This window comes from Anoplopoma fimbria, chromosome 24, assembly GCF_027596085.1.
Source record: "Anoplopoma fimbria isolate UVic2021 breed Golden Eagle Sablefish chromosome 24, Afim_UVic_2022, whole genome shotgun sequence".
NCBI lineage: Eukaryota > Metazoa > Chordata > Actinopteri > Perciformes > Anoplopomatidae > Anoplopoma > Anoplopoma fimbria.
Window position 1 is genome coordinate 2,837,023 of NC_072472.1, and position 26,390 is coordinate 2,863,412.

At 38.7% G+C, this 26,390-nt stretch overlaps 1 protein-coding gene across 1 annotated transcript; it reads right to left on the minus strand.

Annotated features, from left to right (window-relative positions):
• On the minus strand, window positions 1–25,554 carry rabep1 (rabaptin, RAB GTPase binding effector protein 1). Its single transcript, XM_054626029.1, is given in 19 exon segments — window positions 1–1,649; window positions 2,462–2,578; window positions 2,902–3,000; window positions 3,419–3,474; window positions 5,180–5,369; window positions 7,470–7,610; window positions 9,420–9,518; window positions 12,407–12,523; window positions 12,685–12,789; window positions 14,197–14,564; window positions 14,567–14,657; window positions 15,761–15,871; window positions 16,842–17,020; window positions 17,826–17,961; window positions 18,464–18,583; window positions 20,033–20,193; window positions 20,437–20,640; window positions 20,791–20,919; window positions 25,424–25,554. Coding segments are annotated over 19 exon segments (2,571 nt in total). The 5' UTR covers window positions 25,470–25,554; the 3' UTR covers window positions 1–1,547.
• Between the last annotated feature and the right edge of the window lie 836 nt (window positions 25,555–26,390).

Genomic DNA, 26,390 nt, shown 5'->3' on the forward strand with positions numbered 1-26,390 from the left:
TTCAATAAAAAGGAGCAGTGTGTGTATTAAAATCCATTATTTTCCATTTAACTTCTTCACCAAACTTTTTTTACTCAGACAAGAACTGTGCCCATGAGGAGATAGTTTGGATGTTTAGATGTGTGGTTGTATGAAGTTCTTCTTCATAGTCAGAGTATTACTACAGTAGAAACAGACAGGAGTACTAGCACAAAGTAATGTACTACTGTGGACGTATTAGAGACACCTAAAAGAGTCAATATCAGTGTAAATGTACGCTATATTTAGATTATTTCCTCATGTTACCTTCCTTTCTGACTGAATGAATCCGTTATCTAGGCTTTTTTCAAAGCGACAAGACTCCATTGACAAAAACAGTCATTTTACCTCACAGAACAAAGTTGCCGGTTCTACTGCTGCCTCGATCCGTTCATTCGTTTACATTAATGTGTAACTTTGGTGTTTTAAAGTGTTCAGATTCACCAACGTGAACGATTTTTGGATGGTACTCATGTGTTCTTTGGGGTAAAATTTATTTTTTTTGAGGGAGACTGGTGGTTTTAAAGAGATCATAGATAACTTCAGCTCTCGGTCAGAAAGGTCTGTCTGACAGCAAAGAAAAGAGGTGAAAATACTCTAAATATAGCGTACACTTAAAGTTATATTGATTCTTTTAGGTGTCTAAAATACGTCCACAGCAGAACATTACTTTACTAGAACATAGAAGTATTTCATACAACCACACAAAAAAACATCCAAACTATCTCTCTAACAATAAAGAAACAAGTGTGGACAAATAAAACTTAGCAACATGACATGAATGTTTCTTCACTGTAAATTCTGCAGCTTAAAAAAAAAAAAAGTGTCAGACATTAAGAACAAGAACAAAGAAAGATAAAGTAGAGGATGTTTAGGAAATGGAGGGTATTGCTCAATTTGTATTTTTATCTCAGTTAAGTTATGTGCAAGTGTTTTTTTCCATGAATCTCCTTCATTGTGTCTTTGTCACGAGGTGAGATGACCAGAACAAAGTGGAAAAAAGTCACAGAAAAGGTGGTGGTGGTGGAGGTGGTGGTGGAGGTGGGAAAGAACAAGTGAGTGGAACAAGGAAGAGAAAAGTTATGCATCCAACAGTTTTCTATATTTACCTGGAAAGAGAAGCCGCAGATGAAAAGTGCTTTTTAGAAGACGACAAACCTTTTTTTTTTTTTTTTTTTTGGTCGAGCTAATACAGACAGTCATATATCTACAGTAGAAACGAGACACAGACCCACAGGAAGATGGACTCCCTCCGTCCACACTCACACATTTACTTATTTACATTTTTTTTTTTTAGTAGTGTTCTTCTTCATTATTCTATCCACGGTGTGTTTCCAAGACTCTTCATGTACACAAAAAAAAGCCTCCTCATTTCCACGTCTGTCTTTTCAAACTCTTCTTCAGTGGTGGTTATAGAGGAGGAGGAGGAGGAAGAGGAGGAGGAAGGGTCGGATCAATAATGTTATTGGGGCCAGTAATGAGAGTAAGAAGGGGAGGGGGGTTTGGGGGGCAGTTTCCATTCAGTGACATCATGTGTCCGGGAGCTGGTTGATGTCCGTCAGGTTGGTGTCATTGAGGATGACTTTGATTCGATCCAAGGATTCCGCCTGTCGTATTCGCTCCATCTGCACCTGAAGACGCCAACATTCATTTTATTTAAATATATTTTAGAAACAAAAAACAAAAAGCCAACCTTTGCAGTAAATATTTAGCTATAGTAGTATCTATTTTCTAAGTATGAGACCATTGGTATATAAATAATACTGCAATATGCACATCATTCATAAGCCTGAAAAGGAATTCAATAATAATGTTTTTAATCAGTTAATCAATTCACACTTATATATATATATATATATATATATATATATATATATATATATATTATATAAAAAATATAAATATATGTATAAAATGTAAATTTAAAAAAAAATATTGATAAAATATAAATATATATAAAAAATATAAATATATATATAAAATGTAAATCAAAATATATAAAAAACATAAAAATATATATATAAAATATATGAATATATAAATAAATATATACAAATAAAAAATATATAAAAAAATATATGTATATTTATATAAAATGTAAATAAATAATTATATAAATAAATAAATATCCTGAACAGATTCATCAATTACTGTTAAAATTAAGCCATATATAGCTGGTCACTGTCGTTTTTAAAGTAACGTTACTAAAAAAAAAGTTGTTGGGGACTACTTTCAGCAGCGGATTAATCCACATTTGGTGCTCTAGTGAGTATTTGTGGCAGCAGGACGACGTGTGTGTGTGATTGAGTCAAAATAAACTGAAGTGTGAGTGTTCATGGTGATGAAGGAACAGGTCATCCAGAGCAACAGTGTGGAGCATTGATGTATTTTTAATGGAGCTCTATGGCACCGAGGAAAGAGATAGAGGAGGACTCTTCTTTACCTGAAGGGTCTGAGAAAGTTTGACAAAGTCCTTCTGGACCTGCTCACTGACATCCAGCTCCGTCTGCAGCCGCTGAGATTTGTCTTTCTCTTCAAACACCTGATTCGCTAGTGCACTCTGCAGTGGAAACACAAACACACACAAACCCACACAAACACTCGATTAGAAAGGCTAAATGGAGCCAATAAAACCTCCTAAACATTACAGAGGAAGTGAGATAAACATTTTACGGAAACACTGGAATGAATGAATCACACAGGAGTTTCCAAAGGACTTTGGACTTTCTAAAAAAGCTGTAAAATATTGAACATACTGCATATAATCAACTTCATCTTGCATACTACATATTTTAGTTAAAATAAAGACATACAACATTAATTAAAGCAGCTGTTTTAGATGGAGTTTGGTGTTGGAGGTAAATGTTAGTAGATGACACTGACCTTTGTGGTGCTGAGCTCTCTGAGCTGCCTCTCCAGGCTGATCCTCAGACCCTGGATGCTCTCCAGGGTCTCAGTCTTCTCCGCTAGACTTTTCTGCAACTACACGAACAACAGATAATCAATCATTAATACACAAAAAAGTACTGCAGATAAAGCATTGCACCAAGAGGCTACAACAGGAAAGGAGGTCTCGTTTTTTCTTGAAACAGATTTCCTCGTTTCCTCTCTCCTAACATGGTTTCCTTGCGTTTCCTCCATGCATCCTTGGTGGGAGGGACTAAGATGCAAGGAAAACACGCAAGTGAAGGAAACTTGGATGCAATTAAGGGACTTGGAATATTCAGACATGGGCTCAATCGGACATTAAACAGACTTTGTACTGAGGGTGAAGTCTGTTTAACGTCCAGTCCAACTGATCCAAACATGTGGGCCCTCACATACAGCTCCTCTGGGTTTTGTCTAGATAACTTCAGGGGTTGCAGTGCATGTGTGAAAAGGGGGTTACAGAATAAAGTACCTTTTCTTTCTCCGCCTTTATTCGCTCCAGCTCCGTCTTCAGACTGGAGAAAGATGCTGTTGGGAGAGAAAGACATCATTAGAGGATCAAACTGCACGGAGACTCATCTGAATCTCAAAAGGTCTGATTCTCTCTGGAGTCATTAAGTGCTCTATAGGAAATTATTCGGGAAATTCATGAATAATGCAACAAAGCTGCACCTTTAGTAAAGGAAAGGAGCTTTACTGAAAGTCTGTGATGGCTTGTGTGAAACAGACAGTTCACACCTTCCACAATCTATATGCAAATAAATACGTACAGCATTTCCGTTTACAAAGACTAAATGTGTTGTTGTTTATAAAAGGCAGGAGGTAGCAATGGGTAGAAATTAAAAGAGGAAATCTAAAAAGATAAACCAAATTGTGAAAGTAGTTTAAAGCTTCTAGCATTATCGGAGGCTTTTATACTCTCTGCTCTACATTATTCTCTGAAACGCCAGAGTTCATACAAACAAAATGAACTGTTAAGAAATCAAAAAGACAACGAGTATAATTCATAAATATGCCCATAGACTGAAGGTTCCACTGACAAAAAAGCCATAAACTAACCTCCTCAATGATGAGCTGGGATTTTAATTATCTGTAAACTCATATTTCATATTCATGGACTACTTTATTGCCTTTATACAAACACTGTTAAGAAAGAAATGAAGTTTTATATTTATCATAAAGAAACAAAAGGTTGAATATCCTGTGAACGATTTGATTTGGCTGCAAAATATCTTAGTCTTCTTGTTTGTAAAGCATCTAAAAACAAATTGAACTTCTTTGTATATTCCCTAGACGTTTAAATAGTGCTTCTAAGAAGAATATCACATTGACTGTTTCTGAATTTTAGCAATTTTTATCGAGTCCCCCCTCAATTTTTCAGCATCAGGACACATTAGCGCTAACGCTAAAAAAAGATATGTGGACCAATGCGTCCCAGACCACCTCGGCTAGTGGTTTAAATGATCAAAATGCGTCTTGGTGGTTTGTTTACTTATGTTTTTGAATAATTAATTCAAAATAAATTGGGAAAAATAAACATCAACTTCATCGATAATTACAATAACGATACATGTCATGTTAGTGTTACACCAGACAGAACTGTTGACCAAAAAGAGAGACGATTTGGAAACCAAATGTCTCGTCACAGGATACAAAAACACCCTAGATATACAGTGAAAAATGCACACTTCAGCCGTTCCAAACACGTTTTATGCTATAGACTAACCACAGTTATTTATTAGTCTGACAGCTATGCCATTAACACACACACACACACACACACAAACACAAACACAAATACACACAAAATGTTAAAAGTGAGCTCGCTCAAAGTGTTTGTCATACCTTGCAAGATGTCTGACATTGATCAATGGAGAAGAAACAAAAGCAGAAACAGAAGAGATTTGTGAAAAATGTCCAGGAAATAAAAAAAGTATGTCTACTGAAAACATCCCCACAGAAGTTAAAGGAATAGTTCATCAAAAAAACTATATCAATATTAATAGTAAAAATAGTAGCGCTCCCCTCTCCTAAATGCCATTTGATAAGAAAATGTTTCTGGGTCCAGAGAAGACCTCGGGAGCTGGTGACAATAGAACATTTATGTTCTTTTTTGGGTGAACTATGCCTTTAGAAGTGTTAAAGTTTGTTCACTAAAATGATTGGTTAGTTATCTACCGTATAGCTATATCAAAAGGTTAATCGATGATCTAACTGGACGGTTGAGACTCACCTATCTCCTCCTTACAGCCCTCGATCTCCAGCTGCAGGGTTTCCTCCAGGTTCTCCTTCAGACATTGCTCCGCCTGGTTCTGCTCCTTCAGAAACAGAATCTCGGCTTTCAGTTTCTCCTCCATGTGATCAGCGGACGTCCGCAACCCCACCAGGTCCTCTCGTAACCGCAGCACCAGGCCATGAAGCTCCTGAGGAAGAATCAAACTAACGATCAACATCATCATCATCATCTTGTAGTTCTATCAGTTAAGACGAAAGGACATTTATATGGAAGGAGTTTGCAAACAGGGCGTTGGCTTTGTTCCTTATAGATGTTGCACTTTATTGATAATCTTTGATCGTTACTATTTTGTTTTTATTTGCACTCTTTCATTCTTTGTACTGCAACTGTTGTTCTGGACAATAATTTCCCTCAGAAAAAATAAAGTTCCATCTTCTCTGATCTCTTATCTAAATGTCTGGTAAAGACGGAGCTGGAAAATGTGACGTCGTATGCTGATGACATGCATCTCTATATTTATATGGTGATAACATCTAAACTACAATAAGTGTTATTTATTGCACTACTACACATCAAATTACTATTTTTTTGCCATTGATGTTACACTTAGAGACAAAACAAGGTTCAGTTAGATGTCAAAGAATAAAAATAATTGTAAAACTCATAGTTCTCCATTTATGCATGATTAATAAAACCTTCACAGGATAGGAAGTTCGATTTATAGATAATTCATCACTTGACCCCTTAAATTTGAAGTTATTTTGTGTAAATCAATGGTTGGAAACTTACTAGCAGTAACTGAGGAAGGAAAGGAAGTATATTAAACACAAATGTAGCAATGGATATATTAAAAATATCTGTGCAACCCAAATCAGATATTATCAAAATCATAGCTGTTTTGAGATGATTTTTGGTATCTTGATGCAGTAAACACAGATTTAAATGTTACGTGAGCAGCTTGTTTTAACCACCAACGAGCTGAAAATGTCACCGGATCATCCGTGTTACTCCACCTCCACTAAAGCACCGGCCCACTCTGACAGATATACCGGCGTTCAGCATCGTTCAGATAGAGGTTTAAGAGCAGCAGTGTGGGAGGACGATGATGTGTGTGATTGAGAGCAGGCAGTTGTAAAACAAGATTCTGTTCTCACCTTGTTGTTAATCTCTGAAAATGAGCTAATGGAGCCACAAAAGGAGTCACCACTGAAGCAATTATCTTCTGACCGCTGCACTACAACGATTATCTTTCTATAATTTGGTTTCCTGATTCTCTATGTTGGATACATTTGGAAAGTACTGCTCATACTGTGACAGTTAAAAAATGGAGCTCCGAAGAGCAGCCAGCTGTTTAGTGATAAATGGAGCGCACCCATGAAGCATCTCCTCATACTTTTTTTCACAATTTTGGCATGAAAGTGCAAAATTACGGATGTACAAAATGTCTCTTTTTCTAAGCTTCTATCATCTGACGTCATAGTTTTTTATAAAGAAAACAATCCTAAATTTGAATAAAGCGATTCATCAGATTAAATTAATTTGACTTTTTTATTTATTTAAAACAACTTTGAATGCTTCTGGCGTTTTATTTTTACATCCATTTACAGTCGTTGGTATGAAATGACGATGTTTTGACGGAGCACCAAAAAATGCAGATTTTTTGTTTGTTTTTGTAACGACGTAAGTCATTAACTAAACGTACAAACACCTATGTAGCATCTTCTCATATAAAACCAAGTTCTACTAATGCAATTTGACCATGGAAGTCCAAAATTAGTGCTATACCGAAGGCTTTTTTTTATACTTCTATTGAGGTTTTGGAAAGAAGCTTTGAATATATGGGTCATATTTATAACTTTCTCACCCTAGGTGACAACAGCAACAAGCAGGTCATATATATACTATATAGTATTCATTGAATTTTTATATTCTGTCATCCTTCTACAGTTGGTATGGAAGTGAAGATGTCTTGAGAATGCAGATTCATAATATGATTTACTATAATGGTGTTAGAGCGGAAATAGATGTGTGTTATTGTTGTTGTATAAATAATTAATGGTGCTGTTAGATTGCTGCTAGACCGCCTCTTTTACACAAGCGTGTGCCTCTCTTTGTGTGAGGCAACAGGAGAGCAAACAATATTTTGACTGCAGTGAAAATGTTGTTTTTGAAAAGCTAAACGCCAACTAATATTTAATTATTGAACGGGTGCAAACACAATACCAGAGTTGAAGTTCTGATTCGAGCCCCATTACTGATGCTAATGTTGAGTTTGGGCTTCACGTACTTGCACGGTACTGGGCATCTGGAAGTCCTCCTGCTGCTGCAGTTCTACATGCAGCCTGTGTTTTCCCTGCAGGCTCTCGTTGTCTCTCTGCAGTCGGCTTAGTTCGTCTGCCACCTGCTCCCTCGACTTCACCAGCACCACCTGTAACAAACAAAACAAAAGAAAACAAATCACTTCATCTCATCGTGTGTCTCATCGTGTGTCAGCTTGTTTCACCGTCTTGTTTTTTTTAAACTTCTGTCATGTGGAACGAGTCACTGGTGGAAAGTGACTCACCAGCTTTCCGATTCTCCCTGCAGAGCCCATCATTCTGCTTGGTGGAACATTATGGCTGAATTCATGACAGTATAAAGACCCATATTTCTTTAGATTAAAGCCACATGCAGCAACAGGAACGTCTCATTTTTCTGGCAGACGAGTTTGTCTGCAAAGGCTTTGAAGGCCCATCGATGCATGTGCTGCGAAACTGCTCGCAGCTGAACATTCATTATTGAAAATGTTTCTGTCTCACTCACTTCCTCCTGTTGTTTTTCCTCACAAAGATATGCTTGAAAAACAAAGCGCCCTTTCTTTTCTTAGCAATGCATAGGGAATTTATTTTTTACAGAACGAGTTATGTTTCTGTTGTGGTGGAGGAGCAACATTTGGATATGTTTAACGTAATTTGTAATTCGTTTAAATTAAAGTTAAAAGTCCTGGTAGGAAGGAACAATGACTTTACAAAACAGTTCCGTTTCACCTTCAAGAAGGATTAAACTACCACTGAAAAAGTTGATTAGTGGCCTAAGACAGAAATGCAAATCAATAACTTCTGCGTTTTAAATTATTTAAAATAACTTTGCAGTTGGGTCTGCTGGTTGGACAAAACAAAACTTACAAAGATGTCACCTTGAACTATCAAAACATAAAATATAACCATATATGCATTTTCAGCAATGCATATGGCAATTTAGTTTTAAAGTAAATCTGGATTTCATTGACCTTTATCATGCTTTTATCTTTTCTAAAATCTGTATTTCCAGCCTTAATGTATTTTTCTTGCTTCCTCTTACGATCCAATTGAATGTCAACTAAGTGCCGCTATGAATAGATACAAATCTGTACATTTCTGTTGTGATGGATGAGTAACATTTTGGGATATTTAACATCATTTTCCATCTCCATCTTGTCAAGAAAAAACATTTCTGCTACAGAGGAACAGTGACGTTACGCAACAATTCCATTTTACATACAAAAATAGTGACTATTTTCTTTATTTTAGGTTTAAACTAGACCTGAGCTATTAATCGATTAGTGGACTGTAACAGATAAACATCTAAATTAAATTAAAAAAATAACTTTTATATATATTGCATTATCCTTCAAAAATAAATAAAAAAGTGAATTACTGTATTTTATATTATTTTAAATATATATCTTTTGGTTTGGGACCGTCAGCTGGACAAAACAACAGATCCAAAGATGTCATTTTGAAATCCTAAATCTTCTGATGGGCATTTTCTTTTTTACAATGTTTTACTTTTTTACAATGTATAACTTGGCAACGCATATGGAAACTTGCAGTAATGTACCATGTATAAATCTGTACATTTCTGTTGTGGTGGATGACTTAATGTGGATAACATTTGGACATATTTAACAGCATTTTTACAAGTGAGAAAATCCTCCATCTCCACCTCAGACATGTCAGCAAATATTCTGTGGTGGAAAAGAACAGTGACGTTATTGCCACAGAGGCAGAGATGAATTAAATCCAAAACACTAAACAGACTGCAGTTCAGTTTGGCTGCATGTGCGATAACAGCACTGGAGCCCGTTGACTGATACGCTTGTTTGAAGGGATTTAAGTCCGGCCAGCATTAGCAGACTCTGACATGACGGAAGGAAGGAACTCGACATCCGAAAACAGTTGGCAAGAACAAGCAACACAGGAAGAAAACCTCTGCTCACCATCTGCTCCTGTGTGTTCCTCTTTGCTTCACTGAAGGCCTGCTGTAGTGTGCTGAGCAGCAGTTCTGACTCCTGGACTCTTTGCATGAAGGCGGCCACCTACGACACAGAAAAAAAACACACTGTTAATACAACAGAAAGCCTTCAAAAAGTACTTCAGACTAGACTGTAGATAGAAATACTCAGTGGTGGAAGAAGGACAAACATCTTGTAATCTGGTAAGTAAAAGTAGTAATACCACAGTGTAGAAATACTCAAGTTAAAGTGATGCATTCCTATTTCTACTTAAGTAAAAGGACAAAAGTATCAGCAGCAAAATAATGATATCATCGTAAAGTATTCAGATATTATAGTTAAATACAAGTAGCAATACTACAGTGTAAAAATAGGACACTACAAGTAAAAGTCCTGCATTCAACATCTTACAGAGGTAAAAGTACAACAGTATTAGCATCAAAATATACTTAAAGTACCAAAGTGATATTCTACTCATTATGCATAATACCAACACGTAATACTTTACGTACACAAATCTCCTCAAAAGGTTCTGGAATACCGTTTACCTGTGAGTTTTTTTGGTGCTTTATCCGTGTCATTTTAATTTTACTGATTCTTTTTTAATAAAGATGAGACATATACCTGTAAAAAATACTGTTGATTGGTGCAAAAAAAAAAGCTATTTCAAGAAAATGGAGTGAGAAGGACCCCCCCTGCACAAGAAGAATGTCAAATATAGAGGATATCTACATAATACAAAGACGAACAAAAGAGAGAAAATTGTGAGGAATTGATTCTATACAGGACACAAAACAGTGACAAGGCAGATGGAAAGAACAACTGATTTAATATATGAGAATATGATATTCCCTAACATTTTTTTTTCTGTGTATTATCTTTTGTGCACGGTTTCATGTTACTTGTAAATGTTGAAAAACTAAATAAAAACTCAGGTTGACACTGAAGTTGAAGGAACTTCTCTTTTGCACTATTCGACAGTTGCAGAAACAGCTGAGCGTCGTGGTTTTCACGCTGCTTCAGAAGAAACACTGGAGCAACAGTTGTGACCCACAGCTGCATGCGTGGGTGCATGGGTGGTTTGTGAGGTGACAAAAGGTTAAGGCTGCGGTCGATGTGACAGCGTGACTCTGAAGCACTCAGCTACAGAAGTAAAAGTATACAAGCATGTTATAAATAGTATTTAAACACACCATCGTGGAGTTGTGAGTAGAAATTAGGATATTTTAAATGATTATATACGTACAGCGTTATAACAACTCTATTTAAGACATGTTATATTATTAGAAGTGTGTTTTACTTTATAGTAAGCCAACAGGAAAAGTTGTCAAATACACTAATAAAAAACTATATCTGCTTACAACTAGAGTATAGTGCATTATAATAGTAAGTAAAGGTCGCTGCCATAATAGGTAGTGGCAGCGACCTGTCAATCACAGTAAGCCCCGCCCTAAAGCATCCCCTGCTTTATGGTCTGTTTGACTCTAAATGGAGCATCATTTACTAAATGAACATCATGCTGTATTGAAGAAGACTTGAAACTAGAGATTGAGACCATAAACTCATGTTTACAATGTTTACTGAGGGAATAAATCAAGAGAGAAGTAGAGTCATTTTCTCATAGACTTCTATACAGCCAGAGGAGTCGCCCCCTGGTGGACAGGAGAGAGAATGCAGGTGAAAACAACTTCTGCATCGGCTTCACTCTTCTGAACCGGAGGTTGCCGCCTGGATTACAAGAGAGTAAAACATACGGCGGCCTGTGGTGCATCCAGGCAAATGTGTGGGTTTAGGAGGAATCCATTATCACACATTATCAGTGGGCGTGTTGTGTCAGCGGTTTGTTAGTGGGCTTTTAACAAATGAATGGCCAATCACATCAGCTCCTCTCCTACCATTCAAAAGCATATTTTTCTCTACAATATGGAAGACTGGCAGTTTGGTCATGAATGCAGTAAAATGAGTTTATTCTCTGGCAGAATGAGAATATAAGTTTTACAGTTTTAGTTAAATTAGTTATCCTTTTCCATCTTCCTTGTCACGAGATACAGACGATAACGAAACAATAATGAGACGGTGACGAGACGATGACAAGACCATAACGAGACAATGAAGAGACGGTGACAAGAGGATGACAAGAGGATGACGAGTCGATGACAAGACGATAAGGAGACAAAGATGATAACGAGATGATGACAAGACGATAACGAGACAATAAGGAGAGGATGACAAGACGGTAACGAGACAATAAGGAGAGGACGACGAGACGATAACGAGAGGGTAACGAGATGATGATGAGGCCACGACGAGACGATAACGAGAGGGTAACGAGATGATGATGAGGCCACGACGAGACGATAACGAGAGGGTAACGAGATGATGATGAGGCCACGACGAGACTATGACGAGGAATCTCCGACTTCATTAAACGCCAACTGTGACTAAATAAACATGTAATATTGCTAATAAAAGACAAGACTGAAATGGAGATAAAAAAATAAAAACATAACCAAAATCCTTCAGGACTACAGTGGCAACACACAGCTGAACATTGCAGTGCTGGATCGCCAGTTACATTCCCTCCTACTGCTCCTCTCCTCCCACTGTGGTAAGTCATCCAAATACCAAACCAGATGGGAAGAAATCCTCACTGTGCACTTTAGATAACACACCTCCACGTAGAAAGTGGCTATTTTCAGGAAGGCAACCCCTTCACTGCCTTTGAAACAATATTATTCTAAAGCAGTGAACTCAATAGATTTTCACTGCACTACATCTGGGTATATAAGACATAAACACTAAAATAATCTACTCTAATAATACATCTGTACATCTGTACTCTATTTCAGTCCATCAAATTTAATTTAAGAAAGACAAGCTGGGATAGAAACTTAAATCTTAAAGTCACAAATAATCACACTTAACCAGATATCTGAAGGGAATAACATGAAGTTATTAAAAACATTCCAAACCTTAGTAGCGGTTTCCTCGTTGCCCACTTTGACCGAATCTTCCAAATTCTGTTTCTCCGTCATCGTCCTCTCCAGCTGATCGTTGGCCTGACGAAGCATCACCTGTAGTTTCTTCACCTGGAACAGACGTACAATCCCTCTGATGAGCATTTTCAAAACACTGCCGTAAATGACGACACACTCTCTTTCTGCCGTCCAATCATCTAACATGCTTCTAAAAACATCCGTGGTTTGATGTAAACAAACGTTCTTGATAAAGTGACATCAGAGACACAGACCTGATCTCGTGTCTCGGCCTCTTGTCCCTGGATGGCCTGCAGCTGCTTCTCGTAGTTGGAGCACATGTCGCAACGTCGGCCGAGCTTCCTGCCGGCGTTTTTCACCTGGTGACACACCGACAACAGAACCATGAAGCAACTATTTGAAAATGAAAAGACCTTGTGTGTGCTTATCTTTGCTATTAATCAAAAAGATTATCAATTTATGAAGTGTAAAGTACTTCTTCTCCGAGGTCTAAATACAGAGAGGTGACATCTCAGTATGTTCCGGGAATTCTTGCAAAAATATCGTCCTGTTTCTTGGGAATAAATGACTGCAGGAACTCGAGATTATAAGAATGTGTTTCTCTATGTGCATTGGTGTGTTCATAAACTGAAGAACATTGTACAGCAAAACAAAGACCTATCCTCAAAACCTCATGATATCTCCTAGGCAATGGTCGTAGTCCGACCTTCTTCCACAGAAACCTTGAATTCTTGAAGAAAACTTTGTTTTTCTCTCAGGTCTCCACGGTCAATAAGGGATAAAAAAACGGAGAAAATTGTACAGATGAATTAAGATATTGGGGGCCACGCTCAAAAACAACAAAACTAGAACTAAACATTCGTTTATGAATAAAAAAAGTCGTATAATCCAAAACTTACTATTTTAAACTGCAGACTTTATAATCTGGTTCTTTCAACGATCTAAATAACATTCCTGCATTTGATGGATTTTCCTTTCCTGACACTGCACACAGTAATAACCTCAGATTAGTTAACCTGATCAAACAGATTTTAACAGCCTGGGGGAGTTTTTTATAATTGTTTTCATTGAGAGTGTATTACGAGCTGCTTTTGCGATGCTGAGGGTCTCCGGCTTTTTTTCCGCTCTATGAGCCTCGCGATTTGGCAGGAGCGCCATGAACGCCTCGAGTTGAAAACCTACCAACCGTAGATAAAATGATCTGAACAGAAAACAGCAGGAGGCAAATTAGTGAAGAAAACTTGAGATTCCGGACACGTTGTTGTCATTAATTTAAACCTAATTAACTATTAGGTAACGTACAGTTCATGGATCGTGTTCAGCTAACGCTAGCACTCATTCAATGGTTCCCTAGCAACAACAAATCACTGGAAAACACACTGTCTGATCAGGGCCAAATGATGGTCAGATGGTCCCATAGAACTGCTCGGATGTAAAACTTTAAAGTGGATCAAAAGGAAAAACAGAGGAGCAAATGATTCTGTAAGTTTGGCATTTTGTGTTTTTTGTGTTACTGTGTATATAATTCTCCTAAATATATTACTACAATTATGCTACAATAAATGCTATTAAACATCTGCAGCTCTGATGTTAAATTGAAGTTTAATTTATGGTGAGAAAGTTTTCCCTCGAGGTAATCCTCCTAAAATCAGAGGGAAACCTCCAACACTACTTAGTGCTATATACGAATTAAGACCACTAAATATTTTGTATTATATTAAACCACAGCGGTGTATTTAAATGATTAAAAAGCCTCGGTGTTGCACCTCTTGCTGCAGCAGGTTCCACTCGCTGTCGCTGACGAGTCTGTAGCCGGTCGGCGTTAGGAAGGCGGTGTCGGGTGCGTGAGAGATGCTGGACAGCAGCGACGCCGTCTCCTCCTGCTCCGGCGTCATGGCCTTGATGGCCTTCTCCTGGTCTTTAGTCAGCAGGAAGTGGCTCGCCGTCAGCTTGATGGAGCTGATGGACAAGGTCTCGCCGAAGCTACTGTCCGTGGTGCTGCAGTCGGCCCCCACCAAGGGCCCAAAGTCCGACTCGTCCAGGTGGCTGGCCGACTTGGCCTTGTGGTTGTGTCCGCCGAGGCCCTGCTGGACGGACAGCGAGGAGCCGAGGCTGTCCGTGGACTGGACCCGCGCAGGTTGTCCTTGTAGGGGTCCATGGGGCCGCCCGCCACCACGTCAGTGTCCAACGAGTGCATGGAGCCGTGGCCGCTGTGGTTGGCATGAGGCTGCAAGAGAAAGAGCAAAGGAGAGTTCTGAGAGATCTGTAAATATGGACAATTACATACGTTTACACATCCCTGGACAACTCTTTAATAACAGATCTATTTTAACAAACTCCTGTATTGGTTGTTTGTTTATCATATTCTAGTGTAATTTTTCATATTTCTATCATTATTTCACTGTGTTTATTGTCATGCAACTTTCACCAAGCCAGATTCCTTGTATGTGCAATCATACTTGGCAATAAACAGTTTCTGGCTCTGATTTCTTTAACGTCAGAGGGAAAACATCGGCATGCTGCATTCATGCTGAAGGTCAGATGTTTGTTTATTTCGAGCCGGGCAGACCATAGACTTTATTTAATTAAACTTCTATAACCCCAAAACCCGGTGCTGGGTTTGAAAAGCATGTTTTCTTAAACAAATTGCCAAATAATACCATTTATCAAAGATTTTCAACTTTCTGATGGTTTTTGAACATATCATCAGTGATGAATGTCTGAATCATGAAAAGCAACAGAATTGAGGCATAATATTGGGATATTTAATAAAATTCCCTTTATCCTACATGATTTATCTAGTTTTCAGCTACCAGATCTGGTAAAAAAACATGAAAAGATGTTTTCCTCAGCACAACATAATTAATTAAAACATTGATTTTAACAGTGGAAGCTTTAAAATGTTCGGCTTCGAAGATGTTTTATGAGGAAGGAATAACATTCAGCGCATTTGTTAGACCTCAAGGACACACACTGTGATCTGGGGAGAAAGTACTCAAGTAAAGTACTTCAAATGTGTACTTATGTCCAGTACTTCAGTGAATATAGTCAGTTAATTTCCACCACTGCTGTAAACTTTATATAAAGACAAATACCAAAAGACGTAAATCTTTTAGGTAGAGTTAAAAGTCACATTTCAAATCATCTTCTTCGCCTAGAAGCGTCAGATAATGGCTGCTGGAAACACAAAGCACTGAGGACAGAAGTGAAGGTGCCGTGTTGCCTGTGTGAAGCTCACGTTACTCTGAAGGGAATATAAAATGACGTAAGAGGATAATGGCTCTGCTCCGTTCTCTCTGAGGGACATATCGCATTACGTGATGCTCGTACCTCCTCGACACTCAGCCCGAGGAATAAATCCTCCAGAGGCTCCGTGTTGTCTCCCACATCCTCCTCCTGCAGCTCCTTCACTTGGCTCAGCCTCTCTTTCTCGTCCTCCTCCTATGATGAAAAGGAAAAAAGAAAAAAGTTTTAATCACACATGTGTCACGTTATTGTTTAATCGATTGGATTCACTCCACTTTAATATTAGGTAGAAAATATATAAATTCAATGCAATACAACAGCTTAGACTTTAATTCTACCTTTAAAAAGATCATAATGTTAATTTTTGTTCAACACTGTCACAGATATTTTAATTTAACTATAAAAAAAGGCTTTATTTAACTATGTTTATTATTAATGTTGAGTTTTGCAGCGAAAAAGCTCGGAGTGATTTAAGTTATCCAGGGATGCCGTTTATGTCTCTAGGGCTTTTATTGTGAAAGGTAAGAACGGAAGAAGTATAGCGGTATGTGCTGCAGGTGTCGATGTGGGAGTAATAGGCATTTTTTCCCCTAATTAATAAATAAATACAATATACTTTGTGGCCTTTTTTGTGTTGTGATGCTCTGCTCACATTATAAAACTATATTTTTAAACCACAACTGATGGTTTTGCCTCAATTGCTCTTCTCTTTTTCATCTCTTCCGTCTGCCATTTTTCCTTCAGCGCAATGCATGATATTAATAAAAATAACTTTAATTAAAAAGCACCTTTTAAAAACAAAGTTACAAAGTGCTTCAAAATAAAAAACCTAAACAAATAAGATCCAGTAGCCAACAGGACAAAAAAAAAGACGAAGCAAATTGTACGTTTGCAACAAATAAAATCAGTTAAATATATTTAGTGCTCGGTTAGTGTGGATCGGTTGTACAATAGCTGATGCATTGTGGGATACTTTGAGTCCACAATATAAGGTATAATAACTCTCACTGTACTTTGAGAGCACAACAAAATGGCAAACTCACTATATATTGAGTAGTTATCTGTCAAACTACCGGATCAATCAGCTGTCTGAACACTGAACAACTATTTTTAGGAGACACTAGCAGGTGTGTTTGTGTGTGTGTTTGTGTGTGTGTTTGTGTACCTGGTCTTTCTTCTTCATCTCCTCCACCTGGCGGAGCTGTTCTGAGGACAGCACGCTCTCTATCCGCTGCATGTCTCTCATGAGGAGACGCTGCGACTCCAGGAACTGGTCGTTGGCTCTCTGCCACGTGTGTTTCAGCTGGTTGTGCTGCTGCCGCTCCAACTCCAGCTTGTGGCAGACTGAAAAACCAAACAACAGAAAAAAAAAGAAAGAGAGAAAGAGAGAGGAGAAAACTTAGAGATAATGTTTTGAAAGACCGATACTGTATGTTAAAATACTCTGTTGCAAGTAAAAGTCCTGCTACTTAAAGCTACTGCAAAGAACTTTCATTTTGTGTGAATTCTGGCGCCCCCTGTGGATGAAGGTGGTAGTGTTTCCGAGCACCAGAGTCCCTTTAGAAAACCTCTCATTTTAAAACAGCAGGGTCACAATACACACATTTATTTCGGTTTTTTGGACTGGAGTTTTTCCTCTTTGGGGCCTCAAACAATAATTACAAATAAATATTAATAACGGGGAAAAAGCGTCTTTTTGTGGAACTGTAACGTGACAAAGGGACAATAGAAGTCATGTGAACATAATAAAATAACAGTAAACACAATGACTTGGACACTAGTTTAATCTGACACAATGCATTGTATTTTATTTTATAACTAATATATTTAATGTAAAATCTTTATCTAAATCTGATAAATGGTATTGAGAAAAAAGTAAAATATTTCCCTCCGAGATATAGTGGAGTAAAAATAGGAAGTTGCATTAAATATAATGCTACTGTATAGTGAGTTATACTCCCCAGTGACTTCTAATAAATTAAATATATATATTTGATCCTTTAATAATGTAAATAACAGAGATATCTCACTGATCTTTGTCACTAATGAGAGATCTCAGCTCCATCCTTTCTCTCGCTCTCTCTCTCTCCAGCCGTTACATTTCCTTTAACGATCAAAATAATCTTTCATTAATAAAATAACTCAGTACCCTCGTGGAGCTCCTTCCGTAGTTTCTCTGCATCTTCCTGCAGGACGGACTTCTGAGTGTTCAACACGGCGACGTACATCTCCAGGTCGGTACGACACGACTTCTCAGCCTCCAGAACGTGATTGAGCTCCTTCACCTGAAGAAGAACCCAAGACGAGAAAACGTTTATTGGCCTTGAGGCTTAACGCGTCTTTTAGAAACGTCTCTATCAGAAATGACTGTAACTGCAGGAGGAGAGACCACTTGAAGCAGCATTATTCCATATTCTGGCAGCAGAACACGCTGTAAAAACAACATTGACATCTATAAGGAGTTCTGAGATTAATAAAACTCCCAATATTCACTGTCCTTTTAGCTCTGCTTTCATTTCAAATTATCCGTCTCTTTAGCTGCTAAACGCTCCACTTTCTTCACCAGCTAGTTGCAAACTGCGCACAATGTTGTTTTATTATTTAATTATAAAAGCTTCGGCTGTAAACGAGGGATGGGAGTGAATCAAAACGGTAAAACTGTGGACTGTGAAAGCAAAACAATGAGCTGAAGGAGAACTGCATCCTCTGTGTTTTTTCATCCCTACAAGTGATACCTTACACGCAACTATTAGATCAATACATGATTGTGTTCTGCTGCAGACTCACCTTAGAGGCCTCCAGCTCCCTCACCCTGTCCTCAGCTGTACTCAGCTTGGATTTCAGGGCAGCGATCTCGTGCTCCATGGGCATCACCACTGAACGCAGCTTCTCTGCATCCTCCTGAGCCTTTAAAAGGGTTTGCATTTCAAATGTAAACATGTGTACAGCTACGCAACAAGTTACGGTTTGTCTTTACAAAAACAGGATTCATATAGAAACTGCATTTTAGTTTATAGACAGACAATCTCCACTTCAAACAAAAAAGGATTTGTACCGGTTGTTGTTATTCAAAGTAAAAGAGACAAAACTTAAAGAGTAAATTAACACCTGGCTTGAAAGTAGCCCTGAAAGTGCAAAGCCTGTTTCACCTCAGACCACACCCAACAGTGATGTCACGATGTCCTGGAGTACATCTGTACATCACTGCAGTGAGGCCAGAAGTTAAAGACACCAAGATCAGCTAAAACAAGATCTTTCGGTGGGATTAAAAGAACAGTTCATCCAAAACAATATAAATAGTATATAGTACTCACCTCCATAGGCTCTCTATGGCCCCAGAAAAAGGTTTTCATAAAATGACATTAAGGATAACAAAGCGCCCACAAAATAAAGGCATATCAGCGTAAACAGAATCAACGGAGGGCGAATGAAAAACAGCAAAAAAAGGATTTAAACGTCTGAAAAAACATTCTGAAAATATCCTGTGCAGCAAGTGTCTTGCATCTATTTGTGGGTTCATTTTGGCTCAGCTTTTGCCAAACAAAGCTATTCCGGATTATCGTCCAGTGAAGTCATTTGTGTGATTTTCAGAATGTTTCAAACCCTTTTTTTTGCTGTTTTTGTTCTGACTCTAAAGCTGTTTGTGTTGATATGCTTTCATTTTTCTGGGCGCTTTGCTTTCCTTAACACCAAATGAAACCTTTTTCTGGGACCATTGAAAGCCTAGAGATGGAAAATGTATATTGTATGGAGGGAAAAATGTTCCTTTAGGTTACTATTTAAGTTTTGTCTCTTCCTGGTTTTTTTCATGACAATTTCCTACCTTAAAACAGTGTGATTTATTTTCATGTAAAGGTGTAATAATACTTTTAAATAAATGCTTTCACAACACAAAACAAATATTATCAGACTAAAATGTTTTAGTATAAGAATATTATATCAAGTTTTTGTGGCTGTATTAAGGAAAGAAAAAATTGTAAATTGTTTGACATACTGAATTAAAATATACATTTTTCAAGTTCTAATCCTGTTTCACTGTCTTAATCTATTTATATTATTATTTAAAAAGACAATAAGGATAAAAAAAAAAAAACTAAGGAGAGGTTAGAAGCAAGAATTGGCTTAGATATCTCCACTAATAGATATCAATAGTCATACTTTAAAAAATAAAAAGGATAAAAAAAGTAAAAACAAATTTTGCATTATAAATCAACATTTCAAAAATAAGCAATTTCTGTCAGATATGTGTAAAGTGTAAAGTTTTAATATCTATATATGTCTTTTCACTTCCTGTAAAATATTAAAATATAAATACAATGTTAATGTACAACGGTAAGAGAGAAAACCAAAGCCTACTTTTTTCATTTCGTCCTCCAGGTTCTCCTCCTCCTGGCCCTCGGTGAGACGGCGTCTCAGCTCTCCCAGTTCCCTCTCCACTGCCTCCCGGTACTGGTTCCACTGGGCTCGCTCCTGGTCCAGACGCTGGTGGAACTGGACCTCGTACTCGCACACAGTGTCTGGTCGAACGACGGAGATGAAAGCAACAAAATGAAACACTGAGACTCAGTTTTCGATGGTTTCTTCCCACACTTCTCTGCTCTTGTTGTGCCATGTGAAATAAAATGGTTGAGTTGGGGCATCAAGTCCAACATCCCACAGCGAAAATACAATATTTGGTGTATTTAAGAGCAGCATAAATGAAACCACGTTGTTAGGAATCAAGTTTTTGTACTGTACATGTGAGAGCAGCTCAGCTTTACCTTTCATGATGGCCTGCAGCGAGGCCACCTCCTCCTGCCACTGGCTGCGGACCTGGTCGATGGCTTCCTGCTTGGTGTTTTCCGACAAGGTGGCGACGGTTTTGATGGTCTCCATCTCGGTCCGGGCCTGAGACAGCTGGTCCAGGACGGAGCTCAGCTCGGTCTGGGCGCCCTCCAGCACCACGTTCTGCCTCTTCAGCTCCTCTGAGGAGAGACGAGGCGGATCGAAGATGACATGAACGATGGAGAGCAAAAACTCAAAACTTACTGCGTTATTGTCCATGTTTACATGTGCATTATGAAAAGCTCAGAGTGTAGAATCCCAGAGAGCGTGCACGGTGATGGGGCACTCACCTTCCTTGGACACGTAGAGCTCTTTGAACTTGGCTCGCTTCTGGTTGAACTCGGCCTCCAGCTTCTGCTTGAGTCTGGTGAACTCGGCCCTCTCCTGCTCCAGAGCGGCCACTCGCTGCTGGAGCACCTCTGGATGACGGAGAAGATTTAAAAATAAAAACACAGGGCTGTAAGTAATCATCTGATGGTTATGGAAATATAAAATCACAACCTTAAAATTAAAGACAAGAATGTGCAAATTCAACTTGCATTCACTATACAACTTCAGCTTCAATGTATTTATAAGTAAAGACACAAAAAAAAAATAACAATAAGAAATAAAATTCCATAGCAAAAACAAAATCCACAACAATTTTGACAGATGACTGATTGTTGAGTCTTTTTTCAGGTTTTTCTTTTCCTTTTATGATTGTAAATATTTTTGAGTAATATATACATTTTGTTGGACAAAACAAGATGATTTGAAGATGTCAGCTTGGGCTCCAGGGCCATTTTGTTCACTTAAGTACTCTGACATTTTATAGACCAAGCAAATAATCAAGAAAATGATTGATTCATATTTGAAATAATCATTATGTGGAGCCCTCATTTTATGTACTTGATTAAAATAGAATCTTTCAACAAAATAAATGATTATTCTAGTTTAGTGAGTAGTCAAAACTAGACAGTAACTGCATTTGCACGAATGAAGCAAAGTCCATTTTGTTGCCCCTAACCAAAACGATTCTTTTTAAATTGCAGGATTGATCTGATTTAATTATTTCTTCAGGCGTGAAATTGTTAATAATTCACAAAAGAAAAGCAAAGATTAGAGTTTGAGGAATAATTCATCCACAAAAGGACCCGTTGTACATCAATTTTTTTTATTCTTAAAGAAAACTTTTCTCTCAAGCCTCCAGAGAATGAAGAATAAAAAAGTCTTGAGTTACATAAACCCCCGCCTTATTGATTTTTTTCATGGCTGCACTTTTAAATTAAATTGAAACTAAATCGCAACACGGTTTACTGCAAATTTCTAATTCATCGCAGGAGGGGCAATGTTTTTCAAAGGCAAATGTGTTTGAAGATATACCATTTTAAATTGAATATATGGCCTACACATCAGATTCTACAGACTTGTTTGGTACAGATGCCCGCAAAAAGTACACAATAATCACTTTAATATGTTTTTCAATGAAAATGAGAATATCGCAAATCATATTCAGCAATTGAAATATAAGTAAAAATAATCACGATAACAATTCAATAGGTACCTATAATTAGGCATAATTATCTTAACAAACTTTGGGGATTATTTAACTCTAGTGTTGAATCATAAGTATTGTTTAATGTGCTGTATCTGTCTCTAACATAACTAATATATAATAATAAAGCCCATTCTCTGTATAGTCCATACTTCTAAATATTAATGCAGTCTCAGGTTACTTCATATCCTTCCCAAACAAACACTCCAAAGTCTAAACTTATGAACAAAAAGTCTTCCAAACTGTTTTTCCTTCTACATCTAGAGCTGCTTTACCTCTTATATATTTTCCTTTCTTATTCAAAACCAGCAGACCAGGACAGAGAGTCAACGATACCATCAAAACACAGACAGACCAATGGAAACATTTACAAACACAGGCAGCCGAGCACTTCAGCAGAACTCCACCACGATCATGTGACATCTGAGCGGACACTACAGCAGAAACTCCATCACCACATAAGCTCAGCATATATTCACATGGGCTTTTTGGCGAATTTACGCAGACTCAAAAACACAGAGATACTGTGCTTCTATGGTTATGAAATAATAGCTACCCAAACAAGAGTTTGTCACTCGGTCCATCTTGGACATTCGATATTCAATTTAGGAATGCACAAAGATCACATGAAACGCCATTTAAACAAAGTCAGTAATTATTAATTAACAAAACAATCAATTCACCTGAGGTGCAAATATGGATGAAGCTCAATCTCACTCCACTTTTCAGCACAAACACAAAAGTGGAAACATCTATAATCCATATAATAGCAATTATGTAATAATAAAAGTAGCCGGGAAACAATAGTTTTTAAGAAAAGAGGCTTCAGAGAAAATGAGAGGACATGAACAGGGTCGATATAAACACTTAAGAGAATCAAGACCTGACTTCACCTCTGAGCACTTAGCAGGAGCAGTATTATATGCAACAAAAAAGGCTGCACGCTATAAACCTGACACTTACTGCATCATCACCTGATAATAAAACAGACCAGCTTCTGATTCTTTTTTGATTATTTCGACCTTTAACACAGAACATATAGTTATATAATATAGTTGAAAGACAGATAACTGCAGGAGAAAAACACAGGAAAGAAAATCAAAAACATAAAATTCATGTATCCACAACTGCACCACAACTGCCACTAGTTATACAACATTCATAGTCATCTTTCAGTATCAGAGTGTTTATAGTAAATAATCTTTGAAGATTACTAACCAAAAGCATCCTCATAACCTGTATTACACTATAACAACATGCTCTGTTTCCAAATCCACAGATGTTTCACTACAGGTGTCGAGGTGTTTGATAAAGATGTTGGGGGTCAGCCGGCTGCTTTAGGTTTGTCAACGTGTATCTAATTACAACAGTAAATAAGACACTTATACTCTCTTGGAAAGGGCTTTTTTAAAATGATCAAATGGAGGAATTGTGCTTATATAATGTGTTGTAACCCCTGACACTAATAAACAAAGATTGACGTGAAGCAGTGATCAAAAAGCCACCTGTAAAATCACAAGTATTGTGTCCATGCCAGTGAAACTGCAGGATGAAAAGGGACTGTTTTACTCCCAAACTATGCATATGGACAAATCTTTGTTCATTCATTCATCCTAGTTAAGGGTCGCAGGGGTGCTGAAGCCGATCTCAGCTGTCAATGGGTGAAGGCAGGGTTCACCTGACATATATAGACAACCATTCACAGTCACATCCACACCTACGGGCAATTTAGAGTCTTCAATGAACCTAAGCTGCATGTCTTTGGACTGTGGGAGGAAGCCGGAGAACCCGGAGAGAACCCACGCTGACGTCTCGCCCGGGAATTGAACCCAGGCCCCTCTTGCTGTGAGGCATCAGGGCTGACCACTACACCACCGTGCAGCCCTACACATCTTTGTTGCTGCATGTAAAGCGTGCAACACTTCTATACCAGCAACACACAGATTCAGAGCTGCAGCACAGATCCTCCTGCAGGGACCCCAACATGGACCCTGGTTGGAGACCCAGAGGGACCCCAACATGGACCCTGGTTGGAGACCCAGAGGGACCCCAACATGGACCCTGGTTGGAGACCCAGAGGGACCCCAACATGGACCCTGGTTGGAGACCCAGAGGACCCCAACATGGACCCTGGTTTGAGACCCAGAGGGACCCCAACATGGACTCTGGTTGGTTGGAGACCCCAACATGGACCCTGGTTTGAGACCCAGAGGGACCCCAACATGGACCCTGGTTGGAGACCCAGAGGGACCCCAACATGGACCCTGGTTTGACCCAGACCCCAACATGGATCCTGGTTTGAGACCCAGGGACCCCAACATGGACCCCCTGGTTTGAGACCCAGAGGGACCCCAACATGGACCCTGGTTTGAGACCCAGAGGGACCCCAACATGGTCCCTGGTTGGAGACCCAGAGGGACCCCAACATGGACCCTGGTTGGAGACCCAGAAGGACCCCAACATGGACTCTGGTTGGAGACCCAGAGGGACCCCAACATGGACATGGACCCCAACATGGACCCTGGTTGGAGACCCAGAGGACCCCAACATGGACCCCCCAACATGGACCCTGGTTGGAGACCCAGAGGGACCCCAACATGGACCCTGGTTTGAGACCCAGAGGGACCCCAACATGGACCCTGGTTGGAGACCCAGAGGGACCCCAACATGGACCCTGGTTTGAGACCCAGAGGGACCCCAACATGGACCCTGGTTTGAGACCCAGAGGGACCCCGACATGGTCCCTGGTTGGAGACCCAGAAGGACCCCAACATGGACCCTGGTGGGAGACACCTCCTGCAGGGACCCCAACATGGACCCTGGTGGGAGACCCAGAGGGACCCCAACATGGACCCTGGTTGGAGACCCAGAGGGACCCCAACATGGACCCTGGTTGGAGACCCAGAGGGACCCCAACATGGACCCTGGTTGGAGACCCAGAGGGACCCCAACATGGACCCTGGTTGGAGACCCAGAGGGACCCCAACATGGACCCTGGTTGGAGACCCAGAGGGAGACACCTCCTGTGTTGTGGTCCAGCCCCTGAGTGACCCCGTAAAGCCCTCACAGAACCCATAAGATCCACACTGAGGACTAACAGAGACCAGAGCCGACCTTTAAACCATGTTAGCTTTAGCTCTCAAGCTAACCTAACTAAGCTGCAGGAGAAACACAATCTTGTATTTAAATAAATAAATAAACAAATAAACAAACACATATATATATATAAACATGCAATAGCACAGCTCCATCCCATAATATACTGCGTAGTGTTGAATGTTGACTGACAGCCAGTGACACGTCGCCCATGATGCTAATGCTAACGAAGCTAATGTTGTCATGGAGGGCCGCAGCTAAACATGCTAAAACCCCCCCAACAAACATATTACCGTCATGTGGGGACGACAGAGGGGGTCCCGAGGCCTGGTCGGCCATGGTTGTCCCGAGGGGGGTGAGATGAGAGCTAGCAGGCGGCCAGGAGAACAGGCTAACATCACAACCTAGTGTGAAGCTAACAAGATGGCGGCCGGGGTGCGGGTTCCGGGTGACGCTTTCAAAATAAAACCGTGACGTCACTGCTCGACAACGCCCGTTAAGAATAAAAATTAAAAATAAATATATATATGTATAATATTAAACTGAATTTGAATAACATTTTTTTTTTTGTGTACATGTACGTTCTTGTAATGTTTTTTTTTTCAAGAATTATAATATTTTTTGAATTTTACATTTTAGCTAGCTTGCGGAGTTCCGGTGTGACCTTTCAAAATAAAAACAATTTAAGAGAAGTATTATTATTATTATTATTATTATTATTATTATTATTATTATTATTATTATTATTATTATTATTATTATTATTATATTCCTTTATTGATTCCCCTGGGGGGGGGGGGATTCGGGTGTTGCAGCAGCTCAACTACATAGAAACAGATAATAAATAAAACATTTATACAATAAAAATGTAATTTTTTTTTTTTATTATTGTATAAAAAAATATATATTTTTAAAAACAAATTAAAAAAAATAAAATGGTCAAGTTATATCAATATCAAGTTCCAGACTCAAATTTAGGTTCTCTCTTTTTGATAAAAAAAAAAAAAAAAAATAATAATTTAAAAAGGCAGCCACGTAGCACTTTTAAAAGCTAGTTCCTAAAGCTGCTATATGGTTATAAAACGAATCCAACATGTGCTGATTTAAGAGGAACTGAAAATGTAAAGAGACTCGGAAATGGATGCAATGGTCTTGACATAAGCTCTCAGATGACATTAACATTACTGCATATTCTGAGTGGGAAATTTATGAATTAAATATTGGTTTTCACATCTTTTACATCACAGAGACTTTGAAGTA